The sequence below is a fragment of the Girardinichthys multiradiatus genome, chromosome 15, assembly GCF_021462225.1.
Source record: "Girardinichthys multiradiatus isolate DD_20200921_A chromosome 15, DD_fGirMul_XY1, whole genome shotgun sequence".
NCBI lineage: Eukaryota > Metazoa > Chordata > Actinopteri > Cyprinodontiformes > Goodeidae > Girardinichthys > Girardinichthys multiradiatus.
Genome location: NC_061808.1, coordinates 31,461,677 through 31,481,031, shown reverse-complemented (window position 1 = coordinate 31,481,031; position 19,355 = coordinate 31,461,677). Strand labels below are relative to the sequence as shown.

General features: G+C 38.8%; 1 protein-coding gene across 2 annotated transcripts in view; it reads left to right on the top strand.

The window, feature by feature from the left end:
- The window catches only part of snap25a (synaptosome associated protein 25a), a 50,005-nt gene that overhangs the window by 11,707 nt on the left and 18,943 nt on the right, over positions 1-19,355 (top strand). For both annotated transcript variants that reach the window (XM_047387988.1, XM_047387989.1), the window contains exons 2-3: positions 13,827-13,970; positions 15,701-15,742. In XM_047387988.1, the coding sequence (XP_047243944.1) occupies positions 13,899-13,970; positions 15,701-15,742 (114 nt within the window). In that variant the 5' untranslated portion in view covers positions 13,827-13,898. The remainder of the gene's footprint in view (positions 1-13,826; positions 13,971-15,700; positions 15,743-19,355) is intronic.

Below are 19,355 nucleotides of genomic sequence, written 5' to 3'. Positions count from 1 at the left end.
CTTATTGATCTGTGGCTCCAAACATATCATTTTCCCCCCTGGATCGGCTATGCCTCAGGCCGAGTTATTGTAAACTAAATTCTTTGTATGCATCCAGAGCTTCCACTGTCACACTGAAATCATAACCAGGCATTTAATGTTTTGGTCAGTAAAGCTTGAACCATTGGCAAATTACCTGTTTGTTGTACGTTTCCTGGCACCACATGTTCAGGTCTACAAACATCATAGTGAACAGTCTGTTCACACACTTTATACTGAAGGATCACCACCAGGCTTGGATGAATATGTCATCAATCAGTGGTTCTTCTATGATAAACGCCACCGGGAGCAAGACCCTCTTGTGCCATTTATCCATAAGAAATGAGATAAGACAAGAGGAGATTTTGAGTATGTTTTTCAGTATTTCCAAGTATTCCCAAGTACTCAGAATTGGAACACATATTTGACTGTGTTTTTATAAATATTTTGCTGTGTGTGTAGAATAATCCAGTTTAGGTTTGAGCAGACTAAGTGTTATAAATTGAGCTAAGGATGATCCAATGCAGGCAAGATTATTTAAAAACTTTGTAATAGTCTGTTAATTTCCATATAGCAACCGTTAAATCAACTAGCAACTTTAGTGTCACTCACTAGCGGTGGTGCATCCTTGAGGTGCTAAATATGCAACACACAGGGGCAGTACGTCATGTTGTTAACTGGACATGCACATAAGCAGCAAGAAAACGTGTTTTGAGTGCTGCCCACTGATGGAATGGTGCCCTGGGCAGTTAACCACATCATCAAATGGACTGGAATAAAATTATTTAGCTCTTCTCCAAAAAATTGGAGAAGCGCTTCTTTTCTTCTCTCTAGCAATATATGCCTTGTTTTTTAGATTCCATCTGTCAAATTTAATACATTTAAGATGAATTTCCTCTTTTGCCTTAGAAAAATAAAAGACAGCAGATTCATAATTCTACGTCCTTTTTAAATCTGACCATACATTAGGTGTGTTTTAGAAGACCTTCTAATTATTCAACTGAACGCCGAATTTGTCCGGCTGGTTGAGGCTTGTCTGTGTCCATCAAGTATTAATGGTTTTTAAGATATCAAATCTGTCCGGTTTGACTGTATGAGGAAACTTGGGGGATCACTGTCTGGAATTCTTTCATTAAAGTTTAGAATAGGACTGCAGTGTTATCCTGCATCATAAATCCCCAAGCTATACAAGGCTGTGACTCGAAGGGCAACAAAATATGTCCACATGGATTAGAGAATAACAGCTTGATGGAATGATGCAGCATCTCAGAAAAACAAGAGGAACTTTGCTCACTGCTTTTGCTCCTATTGCTCCCAGCCTGGGATTCCATCAATTCTGCAGAAATAAAAACGACATCTGCTGCATTTATGAGGTCATAAAATAGGAGTGGCTGTGCATTCTGTTTGAAGCCAGGCTGCAGAGGGTTTGTGCAGAAGATGCTTGGGTAATTGCTAGTCGTATGTTTATATGCACCAGCAGTAACCTGCAGTATGGAACCCCACCCTATCTGCTCCCCTTTTTTCCTTTTAGCTGTACTGGCAAAATAAAGCCATGAGCACTCCTCCCTGTCATGTTTGGCTCGTCAGACATCATCTCTCCCAGCCCCTTAGCAGCAAAGTGTCATCTGCAGTGGCCATGTGGTAATTAATGTGACTGTGGAGGCTCCAAGCCCCTTCATTCAGACCAAAGAGGAGACTGAACATAAATGAATGTCTTTGGCAGGGTGTGTTCACAGAGCAGTGGTCTTATTTTAGTCCCTCTTTTTAATCACAGCATATTACTTTGTATTATGTCTCCTTTTTTTTCTTTGCTTCTAAAAATAAAGACCACAATCTGTGCCACTACTTTCTTCTTCTATCACTCTTTCTTCTCTGCTCACTGTTTGTTTCCAATAGGCTGGATGATAAGAAGTAGTGCAGCTCAGCACCAAAACAGAGAGGAACAGACACTAGTTAGGAAGAGGTGGTTAGTGCTTAATCAAGAGCACTGTCCTCGCATTTGGGGCTCTTCGTTTGTGATCTGCAAATAGAGCTTCAAAATCACCTTCAAGAGGAAATAAAAACAATTCTTTATTTATTTATTTTCATTTACTCCTATGAGGCACGATAATTGTGGAATCTGACTGCATTTTTGACATTGAGCTTCCACTCAAATGCCCAATGTCGGTTAAACCTTTAGTATCCTATCAATAGAGTAGATCAATGATAGATCACTGTACCCTGTAATGTATGCTGTACTCCAACTCTCCACTGATCCCCCATCATGAACCACTGTTGGTAAGGATACAGCACACCCTGTAGAATTTGCATAGCTGTTGTATAACATGCCTTGTAGCACATTATGATGCAGATTACATTTGAATGCTTGTGTTTTCCCACTCAGACAACATGTAGGATTTTCATCTACTCAGTGGTTTTAGTTTCCTTAGTGATCTATGATCCACATCATTCTCAGAGTTACGCTTTTGTATTATAACATACTGCTTTGGTTGTTTACATTGCACCAAATGAGCCAGTTTTATCTTTTTCCTTCAGTAATAAAGCTGGCATTGCAGAACCACAACAGGTGTGGTGGATCAACTTAGCTGTCACACATCATTTCATTGAACACAAGGGTAAACCCTTAGTTAAACGTAACCTGCCCTTTAATGGCTTAGTTAATCTACAGTGCCATAAGAATGTATTTACCCCCTTCCAGATTTCTTCCATTTCTGCTTTTTTGTCACATTTAAATACTTCAGATCATCAAACAAAGCATTTGGTATGACTGGTAATGAGTCTTTTACATCTCTGTGAAAGTGTTTTGGCCCACTGTGGTTTGCAGAATTGTTTTAATTCAGATACATTGGTGAGTTTCTGAGTTTGAATTAACTATTTGAGGTCATCCAATAGTATCTCAATCAGATTTAAGTCCAGATTTTGAGCAGGATTTGCGATTCTATCAACCATGGCGAGCCGTCTAGGTCCTGAAGTAGCTAAACAGCCTAAGGGCGCATTCACGGTTTTTTGGACATATGAGATTGGTCTTAGAACTCTGCCACAGATTTTTACACAGTCTCTTTCTTGACTGCAGAGCTTCAGATGTTGTGGGCTCTTGTATGACCTCTTGGATGAGTTTTCAAATCACTCTTTGAGTAATGTTGGTTAGCCGATCACTCCAGAGAAGGTCCACCATTGTTTCATGTTTCCCCTGCTTGTGTATAAGGACTGTCACTGTGGTTCTCAAGAGTCCTAAAGCCTTACAAATAGCTTTGTAACTCTTTCCAGACTGATTTATTTATTTATCTGTTCTTGGATTTCTTTAGATTGGTACACGATGTCTCTTGATCTAGATCTTGCCTACTTCATGTAGTCAGGCAGGTTCTATTTTTGTAATTTTTTGATTCTACAGATCTGGCAACAATCAGTCCTGGGTGTTGCTGGTTAATTTGGACCAATTTTATGATTTCAAAACTGCATTTTGCATTTACTCAGGTTATCCTTGTCTGATTGTCTTGTCTGAAATTTGTTTGGTGATCTATAACATTTAAATGTGAAAAAAGAAAAAATTAATAAAACATCATAGCTAAAGTTAGCAACTTTAAATACATCTGAAGTCAATGCCAGAGGTTTCTGCAACTGTAAAACCCAATATGGCTGCCTCACGTATAAAAAGTAGTGACAGCTGCAGTGATAAACTGTTCCTTTTCACTCTTACACCTCATTAAATTAGTAAAACATACAGCATTTAAATGAACAATGTGCAGATGAATACATTGTAATCATTTTGCATTGCCAAGAGTAGTTAGCATGCTCAGTGAGCACAACGAAAGGCAAATTAAACTTGTTTTCAGACTGGCAACTGGAACACAGTTAAGCTGGGTGAGAGGTCATCCCCAGATCTGAGTTGTGACTTCTAATTTCTGACTTCTCAAACACTGTAAAAAATACAAAGTGGAAATGATGCAAGTCTCTGAGTATGAAACTAAACTAAAGTAACCCTCCATTTCTAGGGACAATAACTTGCTCCGATGTTTCTCTGGTGACACACTTAAGATAAATCTGAACAGGTAAATGTTTAGCAGGAGCACAGTTACATAGACAGATACATGTGGGTAGAGCATGCAATGCAAGTTACACAGCGCTAATAAGGACCAAACTGCCAGGCGTATTCAGGACAAATGAAGGCGTTCAATCAAATTGCAGATGTAATGCTTCGCAAAGTGTCTGTTTTTGGGCATGTTTTCTAATAGCACAGTCAAATGATACAGTTTACAGTTCAATCCAAATGTTTGCTACCTTAACTGGACCCCTGTAGCTGACCAATGCAGTAAAACAACTAACAGGTAAAAACAGTTATAAACTGATGAGGATGACCTGTCCAGGTATACTCCAACTTTTCTCACTTAAATATGTGGGCACTTATGGTGGGAAGAGATGAATAAGTGATGGGTTCTCGACTTAGCCGACTTAGCTTTAATCAATAATGAATGTCATTTTCCTTAGAGCAGTCCACCGGGGTGTCACTGTAGTGCTTAATGTAGGCTCCTCTGTAGGGACCTCCAACTTTAGTGACACTTGGTCCCTGGGAGTAATGTTGCAGTGCTTTGACTCAGTTCTTGGAATGAAGGTGATACCTTACTGGAAGACTTTATGGTTCTTCCATACATTGTTAGCCTCTAGATAGATGTTGGGTCGTGGAGGTTGCAAGTTCAGGAGGGAAACCCAGACTTTCAGAGATGCTCTCCAGCTCATTCTGGGGAAGGACAAGTCATTCCCTGACCAGAAGGGTCATACTGATTCCCAGTGAGTTCTGGATCTGCTTCCAGAAGGAGGGATGACTAGATGACCTCAACTGACTACTTTCCATTCAAAGGAGAAGAAACACTCCCCAAGGGGAAGTTAATTTCAGGCTTGTGTATCCAAGATCTTGTACCCAGGTGATGGACTTAACTTTGTGCAAATGTGCTGGATCCGTACCAGACCCTCAGCATGATGCTACCCCCACCGTGCTTGATACTTGGTACAGTGTTCTTAGGTTTGAAAGCCTCACCTTGACTCCTCCAAATATACCTTCTGCCACTCTGGTCAGATATCTTAGTCTTTTCTTCCTTTAACCATAAAACTTTCTGCGGAAGGCATTTGGCAATCTGGGGCATTTTGACTTGATCTATTTCACGTTAATGCTTTTGTCACTATTGTCTTGTATAATAAGTGATATGTACAAAGCAAGAGATATAACAAATATCGGTAATTTGGTGCCGCTTTCACTTCAAATGTCAGCACATCATACAGTCTCGGGTTTATAACGGAGCGCAGAAAAGGACTGATCTCTCGTACTATTTTATTCTGTTGTAATTACATTTGTCATTCAAAAAGTAAAAGACAAAAAGAAAAGGACATTTTAATGTGAAACTAATACTAGAAATCAAACGACAGTGAAGCCAACACACATATACACAACTAACTCATTTGACAAAGAACCATTGTGTGTCTTTGCAACAACAACGCAGCACAGTTTCTTCTAATACATAACTGAGGCAAACAGGCACCATTTGAATGATTTATCTTAAGAGGCACAATCTACTTTCTATAATTAAAGCATCATGAAATGATATATAATAATACATCATGAATTTATTCAGTTGTTGAGAATCTGTGAAGTACCGGTGCTTAGACTAAATGTTCCATGCTTTAATTCTGTGTCTAATTAAATGCTGAGCATAAAGGTAGAAAAATCCCTGAGATTTAAGAAGAGAATAAACACAAAGATTGAGAGTTGAGCCAGAGCTACTCTAATCTTTTCCAATTAGGATGTCATTGATCAACAATAAAATATCTGATTCCTCCAAAGGGTAAAGTAAGGGGAACAGAGAGAAAGATATCTTCATATCTGTTTGAATAGCTTGTGTGGTAATTAAAGTGAATTTTTCCTCGACATATTGTAAACCTTGTGATGGACGGAGAGGTAGCAAGAAAAACAAATGTTTTTTTGAGCCATCACAGAGTCCTATAGACAACGATTGCATGACTGAGCAGGACCTTTTCAAACATGATTGTTAGGCAAAACAGAGCAGGTCTCAATAAAGTACAATATCATCAGATATTTCAGTAATTTAAATTCAACAATGTTTATTTTGACGAATATGTCTTACAGTGAATGAATACCCAAATGATCCTCTCTTGAATAGTAACATTAGTATTTCATAATACAAATAAATAAGGATTTTCATGGCGGAAATGTTATTGCTGTGTTATGGTCTGCACAGTCAAGACTGTGGACAAGACTGCTGACTGACAGTTGTCCAGCAGACAATCAAGCTTAAGGAGGATAAGTCACCAAAGGTCATTACTTGCTGTTCACAAATTGCTGTATCCAAGAATGTAAATGGAAGGTTGAGTGGACGGAAAAAGTGTGTCAGAGAAGGGCTCACAAACAACTGCATTAATAGCAACTGAAATGACTAAAGAGCAGTATCTATTCAAAAGTTTGGTTGAGATTGACAAAGTGTGGACTGCAGCCAGAGTCAGAGATTCACCACACGCAAGGTTATCCAGAACATGAGCTTCAACTGTCTAACTCCTTGTGTTTAGTCAGTCCTGAACCAGAGACAGTGCCAGAAGCTTCTTACCCGAGCTTATGAGAAAAAGACTTGGTTTGTTGCTCAGTGGTCCAAAGTCCTCTTTTCAGACAAAAGTATAGTTTGCATTTGATTTGAAAATCAAGCTCCCAGAGTCTGGAGGAAGACTAGAGTGCCACAGAATCGCCATTGTCCAGTGTGAAGTTTTCACAGTCAGTGATAATATGGATTGCCATGTCATCTGCAGGTGTTGGTCCACTGTGTTTTATCAACTCCACAGTCAGCACAACCGCCAACCAAGAATGTTTAGAACGTTTCATGTTTCCCTTTGCTGACTAGTTTTATGGAGATACTGGTTTAATTTCCCAGCAGGACTTGAAGCCTGTTCAGACTACTGAAGGTACCAATACCTGCTTTAATGACCATGGTATCCCTGTGATTGATTGACTGCAAACTGACTTGACCTGAGCCTCACAGATAATCTTAAGAGGTTTTGTCAGGAGGAGGATGAAATACATCAGTCAACAGTACAGCCACGCTGAAGGCTGATATTAAAGCAACCTGGGCTTCCTAAACACCTCAGCAGTGTCATAGGCTGATTGATCTTCTCCATTGTGTTAAGCTAAAATCAGAATAATCAAAATTAACATAAAAATGCTTGAAAATGATCACCTCTGTGTAATGAAGCTACAATAGATAAGTTTCCTTTTTTAAATTGAATTGTTGAAATAAAATACTTTTTCAGGTAGGTTCCACTGTACTGAGACAGACCTTTCCTCTAGAGAGCAGTAATAAATGTTCAGTGAAGTGTTACTGGAATGACTGCAGCACGAGTTAAATCTAATGTTTCTCAGCACCTTTTTATGGCCGTAAATGAAATCATGCTGCTCTAATCAGCAAACCTCACTCTGCCTCCAACCTCGGAACAAAATGGATGTACTAAAGTGTGAGTACACGCCTGTTTCCATGCGCAAACATTGGCAGCACATGGATGGGTTTGTGTATTCAGGGCACCAATCAACAGCCTGTGTTTATGATTTTAATAACCGGCAGCCTGATTCATTTTTTTCCATTTCCTGTTCCTTACTGTCATCCCATCCACATCACGTAAAGAGGTCACATTACTTACCATTACCCGCCATAAATGTCAGCATAAGGGTAACAGCCGATGACAGGGTTGCAAAAAGTCAGGAGCAAAGGACACATGGGTCTGTAGCAGCTAAGAGCAAGCAGACACAGTGGATCGGCCAAGTTGTAGATCAAAAATGGAGAACGACGTGGTGGTTGTTGTTTTGTGTGGGCTAGTGAATGAAACAAATTGACTTTGAGCCACCGACATCACAGATTTTTGTTGGAAAGAAGAAAACAGCCTGATGGAAATTTTGTCACAGACTGTGTACGTGAGTAACGATACTGCAGTACTAAATTGAGGTGATTGCAGAAGTATTTGCAGTTGCCTTTGTTGTCACGTAATGACTGATAAACTGCACCCGGACTTTACTAAGAGATTGTTATTGTGTACCATTGTGTTGAGGTGCTCCAATCATTGTGTATAAAATCAAGTAGCTAGGCATGAGAATAGTTTCTACAAACATTTGTTAAACAGTTGCTCACCCCCAGGAGCTTACTAAATTCCAGGGTGGTACCACAATAGGGAAAGTATGCCACATTAGCAATAAGTCCATTCATTAATTTCCTCACTAAATATTCTACTGTCACTTTTTAGTAGTATAATGACAAAGTGGGCGTAATGGTTGGCCATTTAAAACCACAGAGTGGAATTAGTAAATAGTGCAACCACCTTCAGCAGTCAATAGATACAGACAGAACTCCAAACCTCTTGTGGCCTTCAGATAAGCTAAAAATCAGTGCTCTGGAAGCCTAGTGGGATTGGTTTCCATGGCTAAACATCCTTACATCAGTCTGGGTTTATCATTATGTCAGTTGTAAAGTTTGGTGCAGAGGGTATTATGGTGTGATTGATTGATTGACTTATGGTTTGTATGATCAACTGATCGATTGATCGAATGAATTTGGACAATTTCATGCTTCCAACTTTGTGCGAACAGTTTGGGACTGACCTCTTCCAGTTCTAACATGACTGTGCTTCGGTTCACTAAGGTTCATAAGGACACAAATGAGTGAGTTTGGTGTGGAAAACCTTAAGGCTTTGTTCACACGACAACGTTTTTTGGTGAAAACAGAAAAGTTTAGTTCAGTTTCTACTGTTCGTTTACACTACAACAGCACACTTTTTCTCTGAAAATGGCCCGATCTGAGAACGGGCTCCAGAGTGTTATGGTTTGAAAATGTCCCAGTCTCCATTGTCGTATAGGCCTTAAAAAAATTATTTTTCTCATGGGGAAGGCTTGACTCATGCGCAGTATAACAATCAGTAGAAATTCATGCGCACACGCACAACATGACAAAGGCGACCAGTGTAAAACCCACAAAACACAAATATATCCACAATACCAATGGTAGACTGTAGAGTACTTACTTGTGCTGCTGGCTTTGTGCACAGAGATAGTAATTGAAATGTTGCCATTTAGATGTGTTAACAGACATGGAAAAAAAAAATCATGCAAACAGGGTCTAAGTCCTGACCCCCATTTGATTAAACGCCTATGGGATTAATTAAGAGCATAGACTTTCTGGTCCATCATCAGGGTCTGTCATCACAAATGTGCTTCTGGGAAAATGGTCAAAAATACCCATAAACACACTGCTACACCTTGTAAAAAGACTTCCCAGAATGGTTTAATCCATAGGTTTTTACTAAAACCTATGGATTAAGAATGGGGCTAAACTTCATATTTATGTGAAGGAAGATGAGTGAATACCTTCGACAACATGGAGTATGTTCATACAGTCTTTTGCATTCTGTCACCTTACAACTACATACTCCTACTAAGTTTGTCTATTTAAATTCTTTTGAGATTTTTGTGATGGATGAACACAAAGTGCATAGCTGTAAAATGTGATGAAAATTTTCAACAAACAAAAATTATGTGTAGCAAAAAAGCACAACATCCCTATGGTGAAACATGGTGGTTGCATGCTGTGGAGATGCTTTTCTCTAGCAGGGACAAAGTAGCTGGTCAGAGTTGATGCAAAGATAGGAGGCACTAAATAAAGAGCAGTCTAGGAAGAAACCCTGTGAGAGACTGGAAAAGACTTCAGACTTTGCTGGAGGTTCACTTCTCAGGTGGACAACGTCCCTAAACATTCAGCCAGAGCTGCAATAGAACAGTTTAGATGAAAGTACATTCTTCTGTTAGAATGGCCTAGACAAAATCCAGACTAAAACCAATCTGTGGCAAGACTCGAAACCAGTGTTCTCATATGCTCTCCACCCATTCTGGCTGAGCTCAAGGTATGCTGCAAAGAACAAGGGACAAATATTCAGGTATTTTCATAGACATACTACCAAAGACTTACAGCAAAAGGTAGATCATTAAAGTATAAAAATTGAAAAAAATTGTACGACACACTTTTTTGTTTGTTTAAATGTGTGGATCTATTAAATAGAATCACAAAGAAATCCATTTAGGGCTTTGTGTAGTAGTATGGCAAAATGTCAAAGGTTAAAGGCGAATAAACATTTTTCACCATATCTTAACCACTGACGTATCTTAAAGCAAGATGAGCATTCCTTCTCAGTGAACTGCTGACAGCTGGACTCTGTAAGGGAATTAAAAATAAAATATAAGTTGAATTTAAATCAGACGGCAGTCTCCGGACATATTTCTGTCCTATGAGTAGAGGCCTTTCATGGATGATGGAACAGCTTTCTAGTTAAAGACTTACAGATCAACAGTTTGATCCATAGAATGATGTCTCTCTGAAGACATTTCTCTCTGCCAGCGATACTCTACCAGAGTCAGTTGCTTTCTAGTTAGCAGCGTATAAATATATAGAAGCAATAGTTTTGTTTTAACGTTGGTTCTGATTTAGAAACTACTGATAGCCAATGATTTATCAGGTGAGAACATGTTGGTTTTTTCTGTTCTCTGTTTCATGAGAAAGCCTGATTACAGACTCGTTGCAGAGCTGCAGCTGGCAATGCGTAGGGCAGCCAACATGCAAAATGTGCAGCTTTTGATTGGGATGTAAAGCAAAAGGTCACGGCAGCTTTTTAAAACTTAATTGCCTTATTAGAGTTATGTAACAACCGGGGCAGGCAATGAGGCTGCTTCTTCCTTCAGTGTTTTTGAAACGGGCTCGATTCAGGCATCTAGCTCTGCACTGCGCTGACCGCCCTAAGGTTTATGTAACCAGCACTGCTGTCGCTGACATGAAGAGAGGAACTAAGAGAGGAGGAAACATGGGAGGAACTAGAACAGGGAGAACTGAAACAGGCGTGTTGCATAAATGAAATAGTTTCCATCTCAACATACAAGAGCTTCATTTAAATAAACTGCTTCTTGAAAGCCACGAGCGCAATGTAGGGCCGTAATTATTATGACGCAGAAAGACAGGATCCTTTTCTTCCAAATACAACATCTAGACTGTGGAAGTCTATGGTATGATTTGATGAAACCACACTTGAGCTTTTGGCCACAATTGGCAATTTAGAACGAAATTCATAATGTACAATTTTCTACATCACTCAAACAACCCCATACCCACAATAAAACATGGCGGTGGCAGCATCATAGTTGGGGTTACTTGTTTTCCAGATAGAACTAGACTTTTTGTAAAGATGAATGAAATCATGAACAGTTCCAAATACCATTTGGTTTCCAACCTGAAACCTTCAGGTGTCTGTGTCAGCTGAAGATAGATTTTATTGAGCCCAAGCATAGCATGCATCAAACCCAACTAAAGAATGACTGCACCAGAAGACAATTAAAGTGTCATCTGAAAAGATCTGTGTACAGGAAACGCCACAAAATGGAATCAAAATGTGCTTCAACAATGTATTAAATTAACGGGTTACACACTTATGCAACCAGTTTTGTATTTTACCCTCAAACAGATTCCCTTCTTTCTCGGCTGAATTGTAAACGATAAATGTGATGCTAATGGTGTAAACGTGTTGAAAGGTATTCCTCATAGCCATCTTTTTTACACCTCAAAAACTTGGCATTTCACTGTCGGTGTGTCTGTATGGAGGGAGGCTGTGTGATCACACCACAACAGGCTTTATGAAACAATAAATAGATGCAGATCCTTCACCTGTGCTTCAAGCAAGCAACCAGCAGATGTTGTTGTGAGCAGCACTGGATGCAACTAAGTGAAGCAACCATTGATGGTGATTCTGAAGCTCTGGGGCAGAATATCAAGCGGACTGCTTGCTCCGTCACAAGAATGAGACCGGTCTAGGTGGGAGAAACCTTCTGTCCAAGATGATACAGACTTCTGCTCTGTGCTCAAAGGCCTTTAAAGTGAAAGTTTTATGCGTATCAATTTGTTAAACCCATATAACAAATGGTGCAGTGTTTCATCAGGAGATAATAATTCGAATCTGATTAACTGTATATGGTTGGTTGATTTTGTGACTTTTTTGCCTCCAACATAGTGTGAGGTTACTGGCATTCAAGGGATGAACAGTTTCTGATCAAAAGAATGTTCCTGTTGTTAAAAATGACTCCAGACAGAGGGTCATGAAATTAAAAGGAAACATTTGGCTTAAAAATGCCTAATTAGGTTTAGGTTTAATGATGGGAGCCCAGAATGATGGAGCATCGAGTTATATGAAGCTTCTGTGTGCTGCTGATTCTCAGCAGGGTCGGCACTGCTGCTGTATTTATTATTTGATCAAGTACCCATGGCACATAGGGGAAAAGTAAGGGAAGGAAGTCTATTGAATTCCTAAAAGGGTTTGGTACTAATGCTAAATTTTACTTCTAAGTATCCAGAGTCTTTACACACAAAGATATTCACTAGCTTGTTTTGCACATAAGTTGTTTTATGGCTGTCTACAAGTATTGTTTTTTTTTTAATCTTTGCCCTGTGATTCTTACCTCTCATCATCATAAAAGTGGAAAACACAATGTCAGCTACAGGAGGACAGTTAATTTGTCCCTTTCTACAGAGATAGGGACACAAGTCAGAAGCAAAGACTTGAGACTGGACTCGGTGTTGCACTGTAAAGTCTCCAGACTACAAGTTGCAGGTCTGGGAATCAAGTCTTGAGAAGAATCTGCCTGTCATCTAACTAGGGAGAGAGATAACCTGCCACAGACCGCAGCTGTGATAGCTGACACACATTCTTGTGTTAAAAGGTGTGTTTGATATATCGACACACAGCCTTCATTTGTTAATGTCCTTGAGCTATGCTAATTATAACAACATTTTAATGTTAGTTGTAGATTTGTAATATTGACCACACAGGTGTCTCTCAAACTGACCCTAGTATGAAATGTTCACTTGATTTTAGAAATAAATTAATTTATGACATCGTCTCTCTTGAAAGACATTTTTGGTCCTTCGGAAAAAAAAAAACACTCATTACATTTATTTAGAAATGTCACACTCTTACTCGCCTGATCCCTACACTACTCCTCATAGCATGTACATACCAAAAATCATTTTTATTACACAGTGTCCTGATTGCAAATCTGCTGATCCAAGAATAAGGAGAAAAGCCTGTAAACCCTTAGTATGAAGAGACTGTGGCTCAATAGGGATCGTAGCCATCTTGCAGTCGGAAAGTTTTGTTTGTGATTGTGACCAGAGGAATGTGGTTCAAGTGTGAAGTGCTTTGAATGTCAATATGACTATAAAGTGTGAAATAAAATTAGTCCATTTACCATTTAGTGCTGTACAAAAAGGCACTTTAAATACAGGGATCATCCATAGTCAATTAAGTCGCTTCCTGTTAGATTCATTCAGATATACATTAACTGGAATACACCCATTGCTGCGATATGTTATTTTTGGGGGATTGACAGACTACGTTACAGCAGTGTTATAGAGACACTTGATGTCATGTGAGTTGACCTGTACTTGGAAGAAATGCCTTGTGAAAACAGTTGTCTGGTTTTGGCTAATCCTTCACAAATCCTACTTTTATCAGCTGCTTGATCCTGTCTTATTTACTCACCAAATCCTTCCTTAGGTTAACCTGTGACGTTACACAAGAACTTGGGGATATTTCAATTGGTTTCCTTTTATTTTTAACAGTTAAGTTGGTCAACTTTTTTGACAGTTATTTTTTTAAATAGGCCTTGGTGGATTCATCAATTGCACTGCAGTGTCCAGCTAACTTCACTAAAAGCTTAAACTCTTTCTCTCATCCAGCCCACCCCTGATTCCCGTTAGGATCTTCTCTTCCCTTTTGGAGACCCTCTCCACCCCCCACATTCAGCAGCCATGGCAGATGATGCGGACATGCGCAATGAGCTGTCAGATATGCAGCAACGCGCCGACCAGCTGGCGGATGAGGTGAGAAGAACACACCTGCCCAGACACAGCTTTTTCACTTATGTTGCCATGAATACATACCCACAAAGATCTGACTCAAGTACCTTAATAAGCAAAGGAGTAACAGCACATACCTGTGCATACAAATACAGCTAATACAAATTTGAAAATGGTGAAAAGGTTTAATATTGTGTCTCATTCATTTCAGAAAGTTGAACTCATATATTATACAGATTCATTACACCTAGAGTAAAATATTTTAAGTCTTTATTTCTTGTCATTTTGATGATTATGGTTTGTAGACAGAGTGATGTATTCAAGCATATCAATGGAAAGTTGAGAGGAAAGAACAAGGGTAATATAAAAAAGGTGTGCAGCTTTCAGAGGATTGTCAAACAACATGAATAAAAAATTTAGGTGAATTTCACACGAAGTGGACCGTGGCTGGAGTCATCAAATCAAGAGCCACTATGCACATACAAACCTTTTCATGGGCATGGTGCATTCCACGTTCCAAGCCACTCCTTACCTGGTCCAAGGAGAAAAAGAACTGGACTATTTTCAGATGAAAGTAAAATCTGCATTTCATTTAGAAATCCAGGTTCCAGAGTCTTGAGGAAAATTGGAGAGGCACAGAATCCATGTTGCTTGAAGTCCAGTCTGATGTTCCCACAGTCAGTGATGGTTTGGATACCATGTCATATGCTGCTGCTGGTCCACTGTGTTTTATTAAGTCCACACTGCCAAAGGTACCAAAAGCTGCTTCAATGACCATGGTGTTACTGGACTTCATTAATCATCAAATTAGCCTGACCTGAATCTCTCTAGATAATCTATGGAGGATTGTCAACAGGAAAATGAAAGACACCAGACCCAACAATGTAGATGACCTGAAAGCTGCTATCAAAGCAATCTGGGCTTTCAGTACACCTCAGCAGAACCACAGGATGATCTCCTCCATTCCACACCGCATTGATGCAATGATTCATTGAAAGTATTTCTCTTTAAAAAACCCTTTTTATTGATCTTATATAACATTTTCATTTTATGTGTTCATTACCTGTAAACCATAATAATCCAAATTACAAGAAATAAAGGTTTGAAATATTGACTCTCAATGTCATAAATCTATATATGAATTCCACTTTCTGAAATTAGTTTTTACGATTACTGATTTTTTCAGATGTACCTGCATATTGTACAGGTTAAAGAGAAAATGTTCGCATTTGACATCAAATTACCCCATAAATGTGAGTGCAAAAATCTGTGGTGCAGTCCTGAACAAATTCTCTACAAAGCCGACTCCATGATTCTGTTCTGGTTGATATACGGGAGCTCCTGTCTGGTCTTTGTGAAAGCGTGTCTCAGACGGAGAAAGAAAGTCTCTGTCATAGCCCAGAACAGATCGGCCCAGAGCCCTCCAGCTCCACATATGACTCACTGTGGCGCAGCTGAGCAGAATATTAAACACACACACATGCATCAGCACAGAGCACGCACAAAATGGCGGCATCACAATAACAGCTTTTTGCCTCTGACTTAAAGAAGCTTTTAGATCCAGACATTGACTTCACAATGAAGAGTGAGAGAAAAGAAAAAGCTGATACTTCAAAAATAGCTCTCATGTCGCTGCTTCTCACGATTATGTTTGAAACAGTATATATTTAGACATGTTGGTGGTGCCTGAGTTGATTTGTATGTAGTTAAGTAATTTCAGATAGATAATAATTCGATCTTTAATTTCTTCACAGTCGCTGGAGAGCACCCGTCGTATGCTGCAGCTGGTGGAGGAGGTAAGGAAAACCTGCAACACTGAAAAAATGTCCATCATCCTTGTAAAATTATAACAGTTTATGAAAATGGCAATGAAACTGGGGACAAGAAAAGTACGAGAAACTTTTACATTTTGCTACCCACATGCGGCCTTTTGCAGATTAAAACAATTCATTTTAGAGCAAATTGGATTAAATGAGCAACCTATATTGATGCTTCATGAGTATGTAGATGCAGTACCTCACAACCACCAAATTTTTTCAAATTTTGTCAAGTTACAACAATAAAATTCAATGAATTTTATTTGGATTTTATATGATAGACCAGCAATACAAATAAAAATCAGAAAGGTGTGGCCTGCATTTGTAGTCAGCCCTGAGTATTCATCATTCCTAAATAAAAACCAGTGGAACCATTTGCCTTTAAGTCACAAATTTGGTAAAACCGTGTCCACCTGTGTGTAATTTAATCTCAGTAGAAATCCAGCTATTGTCTGAAGGCCTCAGAGGGTTGTTAGAGAACCTCCGTGAACAAACCAGGAGTTTAAAGCAGGGAATATAGGAAACTCGTGGAAGGAATTATGATTAAAATATGTGAGACTGGTGTGGAGGTTCATCTTCAACCAAGGAAACAATACAAAACATATTCATGTCTTAGAATGGCCCAGTAAAATTGTAGATGTAAATTCAACTGAGAATCTGTGGCAAGACTTGATAATTGATGATAACAGAAGCTCTCCATCCAAAATACTGAGCGTGAGCTGTTTTGCAAAGAGGAATGAGCCAATAATTCAGTCTTTAGTTATGCAAAGATGATAGAGACATACCTCAATAAATGTTGGTGGTGGTGGAAGGTTCATCTTTCAGTCAGTCCATCACAGGGCTGTCATAAATCAGAACAACAGACACTGAAGTTTGTGGTTGTAAGTGACAAAATGTGGAAAGGTTCAAGGTATATACATGATTTTGCAGTGAAACTACTAATTAAATACACCTCTATGAATAAATAACTAAAGATATCAAAGATCGTAACACGTCTGGGAATGACAGCACAGGAGAGCAGTGTAATTTATTAAATAAGAGCCTGAACTTTGTATTGTATTATATCAACCCAGTCTCTAAGAAAAAAAGGGTGATACATTTTTATTTGTGAATTTAAGAAGATGATGGGTTGATGATCATCTAGCTAATGCATAAAACTACTGAGTCTAAATTTAATGTTTACCTTTGATTTATGCTTTCTTTCCATGATGTTGAGGTGTTTGTATCTTTAAGTGCTGTCTCTGAGTCAACTATGAGTCAACTGTATGATGGCGATAGCACATTACAGGAAAGCAGACGTCAGTGCGAGATAAGATGTGCGCACACACCCACACAACGCAACCCATTAAAGTGAGCACTTATAACACTAAAGGCAAGAAGATGATAGCATGATACACTGACAGGGAATACAGCACCAAGCAAACACAGATAAAAGAAGGGAGTAAAGGCCACGGGCAGCTTTGGATAGAGGAGGATGACGGATACTCGGTGCAGCTCTCAAGGTCAGATTGATCATCAGTGGACAAATCTCACCACAAAACGGTGCTGCAAGATTGGAGGAGCAGGAGAGAAAGTTTAAAATGCTTTAGGCCGATAGGAGATAGAGAATGGGGTGAAGTATAGAGGCTGTAATGGAGTTCATTGTACTTGTCTCCAAAAACATAAAAACTCATAGGGACATTAGATAGCCTCTGCTAAATAATGACATGAGATGAATAATAACAATATCGAACAATGCATAGAACTATTTTGTTATTATATCCGTTATCCTTTTCTGCATGATTAAAACAGCAAATATAAATATTAATTTTCCTTCTTAGGGTAAATTTCAACTCAAGGATAAAATACCCAATTTCATATATATCATTAAAGAAGATTAGTGACATCTGCTTAAAACTTTAAAACTATAGGATTAGCTTTTCACAGCTGAACTGTGAAAGAATTATATGCCTTTGATTTGGGGGTCAGAGGTAATTTAGTCTGACAGGCTCACTGCCAGCTAACCAAAGACGACATCTCCACAAACAGTAACTAATGTCTTGTTGTTGTCCACCACAATTTTAAATACAATAATAGGATCTAGGATCTAGGGTAATTGTTAGGAAGATTTAGTTTGCATTCATGGTTGGTCTGTTATTTCTGTTGAATACTTGGGCAGCAAGAAATAAGGCATCTGTTAAATCCTACCTTCTACAACATGACATGATTTACAATTATAATTGTATTTATTTAATTAGCTCCACAGTAACATGTGTGGTACACACTTTAATAAATTTTCACAAAGAAATGATTTTTTAAACACATTTTTATCCATTAGTTAGACTAGTGTTGCTAAACCAATGCAGTTTGGCTTAGGTTTAGCTGTTATACTGTTAGCCTGAGAAGTTCATTTCAGCAGCTACCAAGTTAGCTTCTTCTGTAATCTACAAATCTACTCAAAACATGAATTACTGCAAGGCTATAAAGAAGACATACTCAGTCAGAAAGTAAATGTTTTAGTGAATGAGATGTTGATGAAAATGTGGTTGACATTTACATGCTAGTCATTCACTTTATTCAATTAAAAAGCTGCTATGCTAACAGCCAGCTGTTAGCTGTGTTGTATTTCTTTACAACATAGGTTTTCTGAAAGCAGAGCTTGTACCCAGTTCGTTACAAACTATTTAAAATATTTCCAGCTAGTGCAAATGGTAATTGATACACACATGTCCTTACTTGGTTATAACCACAATAAGTAGTTTTAAGAGCTCCAGATCTTCATGCCAAACACGTTCAGGCCTGGGAGTTTATATTTCATACTGCTTGCTGGCAAGTGTATAGAAATAGAGCCAAAACCAGTCAGTGACCTCTAATCAAAAGCAGCAATCCATCAAATCGAAACGCTACTTTCAATATAAGAAGGTTTGCTGAACCATCTCTGCTGGTTTGTGGGGCCATAGCAGATTATCACTACACATGTGTTCTTATTAGCTTCCCTTACTTTTCAAACCTCTGTTTGGCTTTTCTTCCAAACAGCTGAGAAAGCAGGGTTTTGGATAGTGTGTAATGGTGGGTATCAATGCATGCAGATGTACGTGGGTGCGTACACACCACAATCTTATCTTCATTAGTGCAGACAGACCATCTGCATAGTGCTGCTTTAAATTAAATTATAGCATTATTACCTTAAAGCAGCCATCTTTGTATGCCTTCATCTCTCATAGCAGATAGGGGAACGTGTGGTGGGGGTATAATGTTTACATTTTACAACCAAACTTAGGTGTGGCTGCTGCATACTGAACAGTGTGTGATTTGAGTTTGAAGATTTTGGCCAAAGACTTGGATAGAATCCTCCAAATGTGTTTTTGTGGGATCATCCTTCAAAAATGGTATCAGGGAAAAAACTAAAAACGAGGATCTAAATTATTATGTAACTAGTTTCATTGTGTGTTTCTAAACTTAGTTGGGTGAAGAGATGAGCATTTTTTTCTTTGCAAAGTAGAAAACCTAAAAGAGCCTGAAAACATGAGCATCTTTGCCATCAACCTCAGCTACTGTATCAAACTTTTTCAGTTTGATACAGTAGTTGTTTCTACAGAAGACTGGAGAAAGA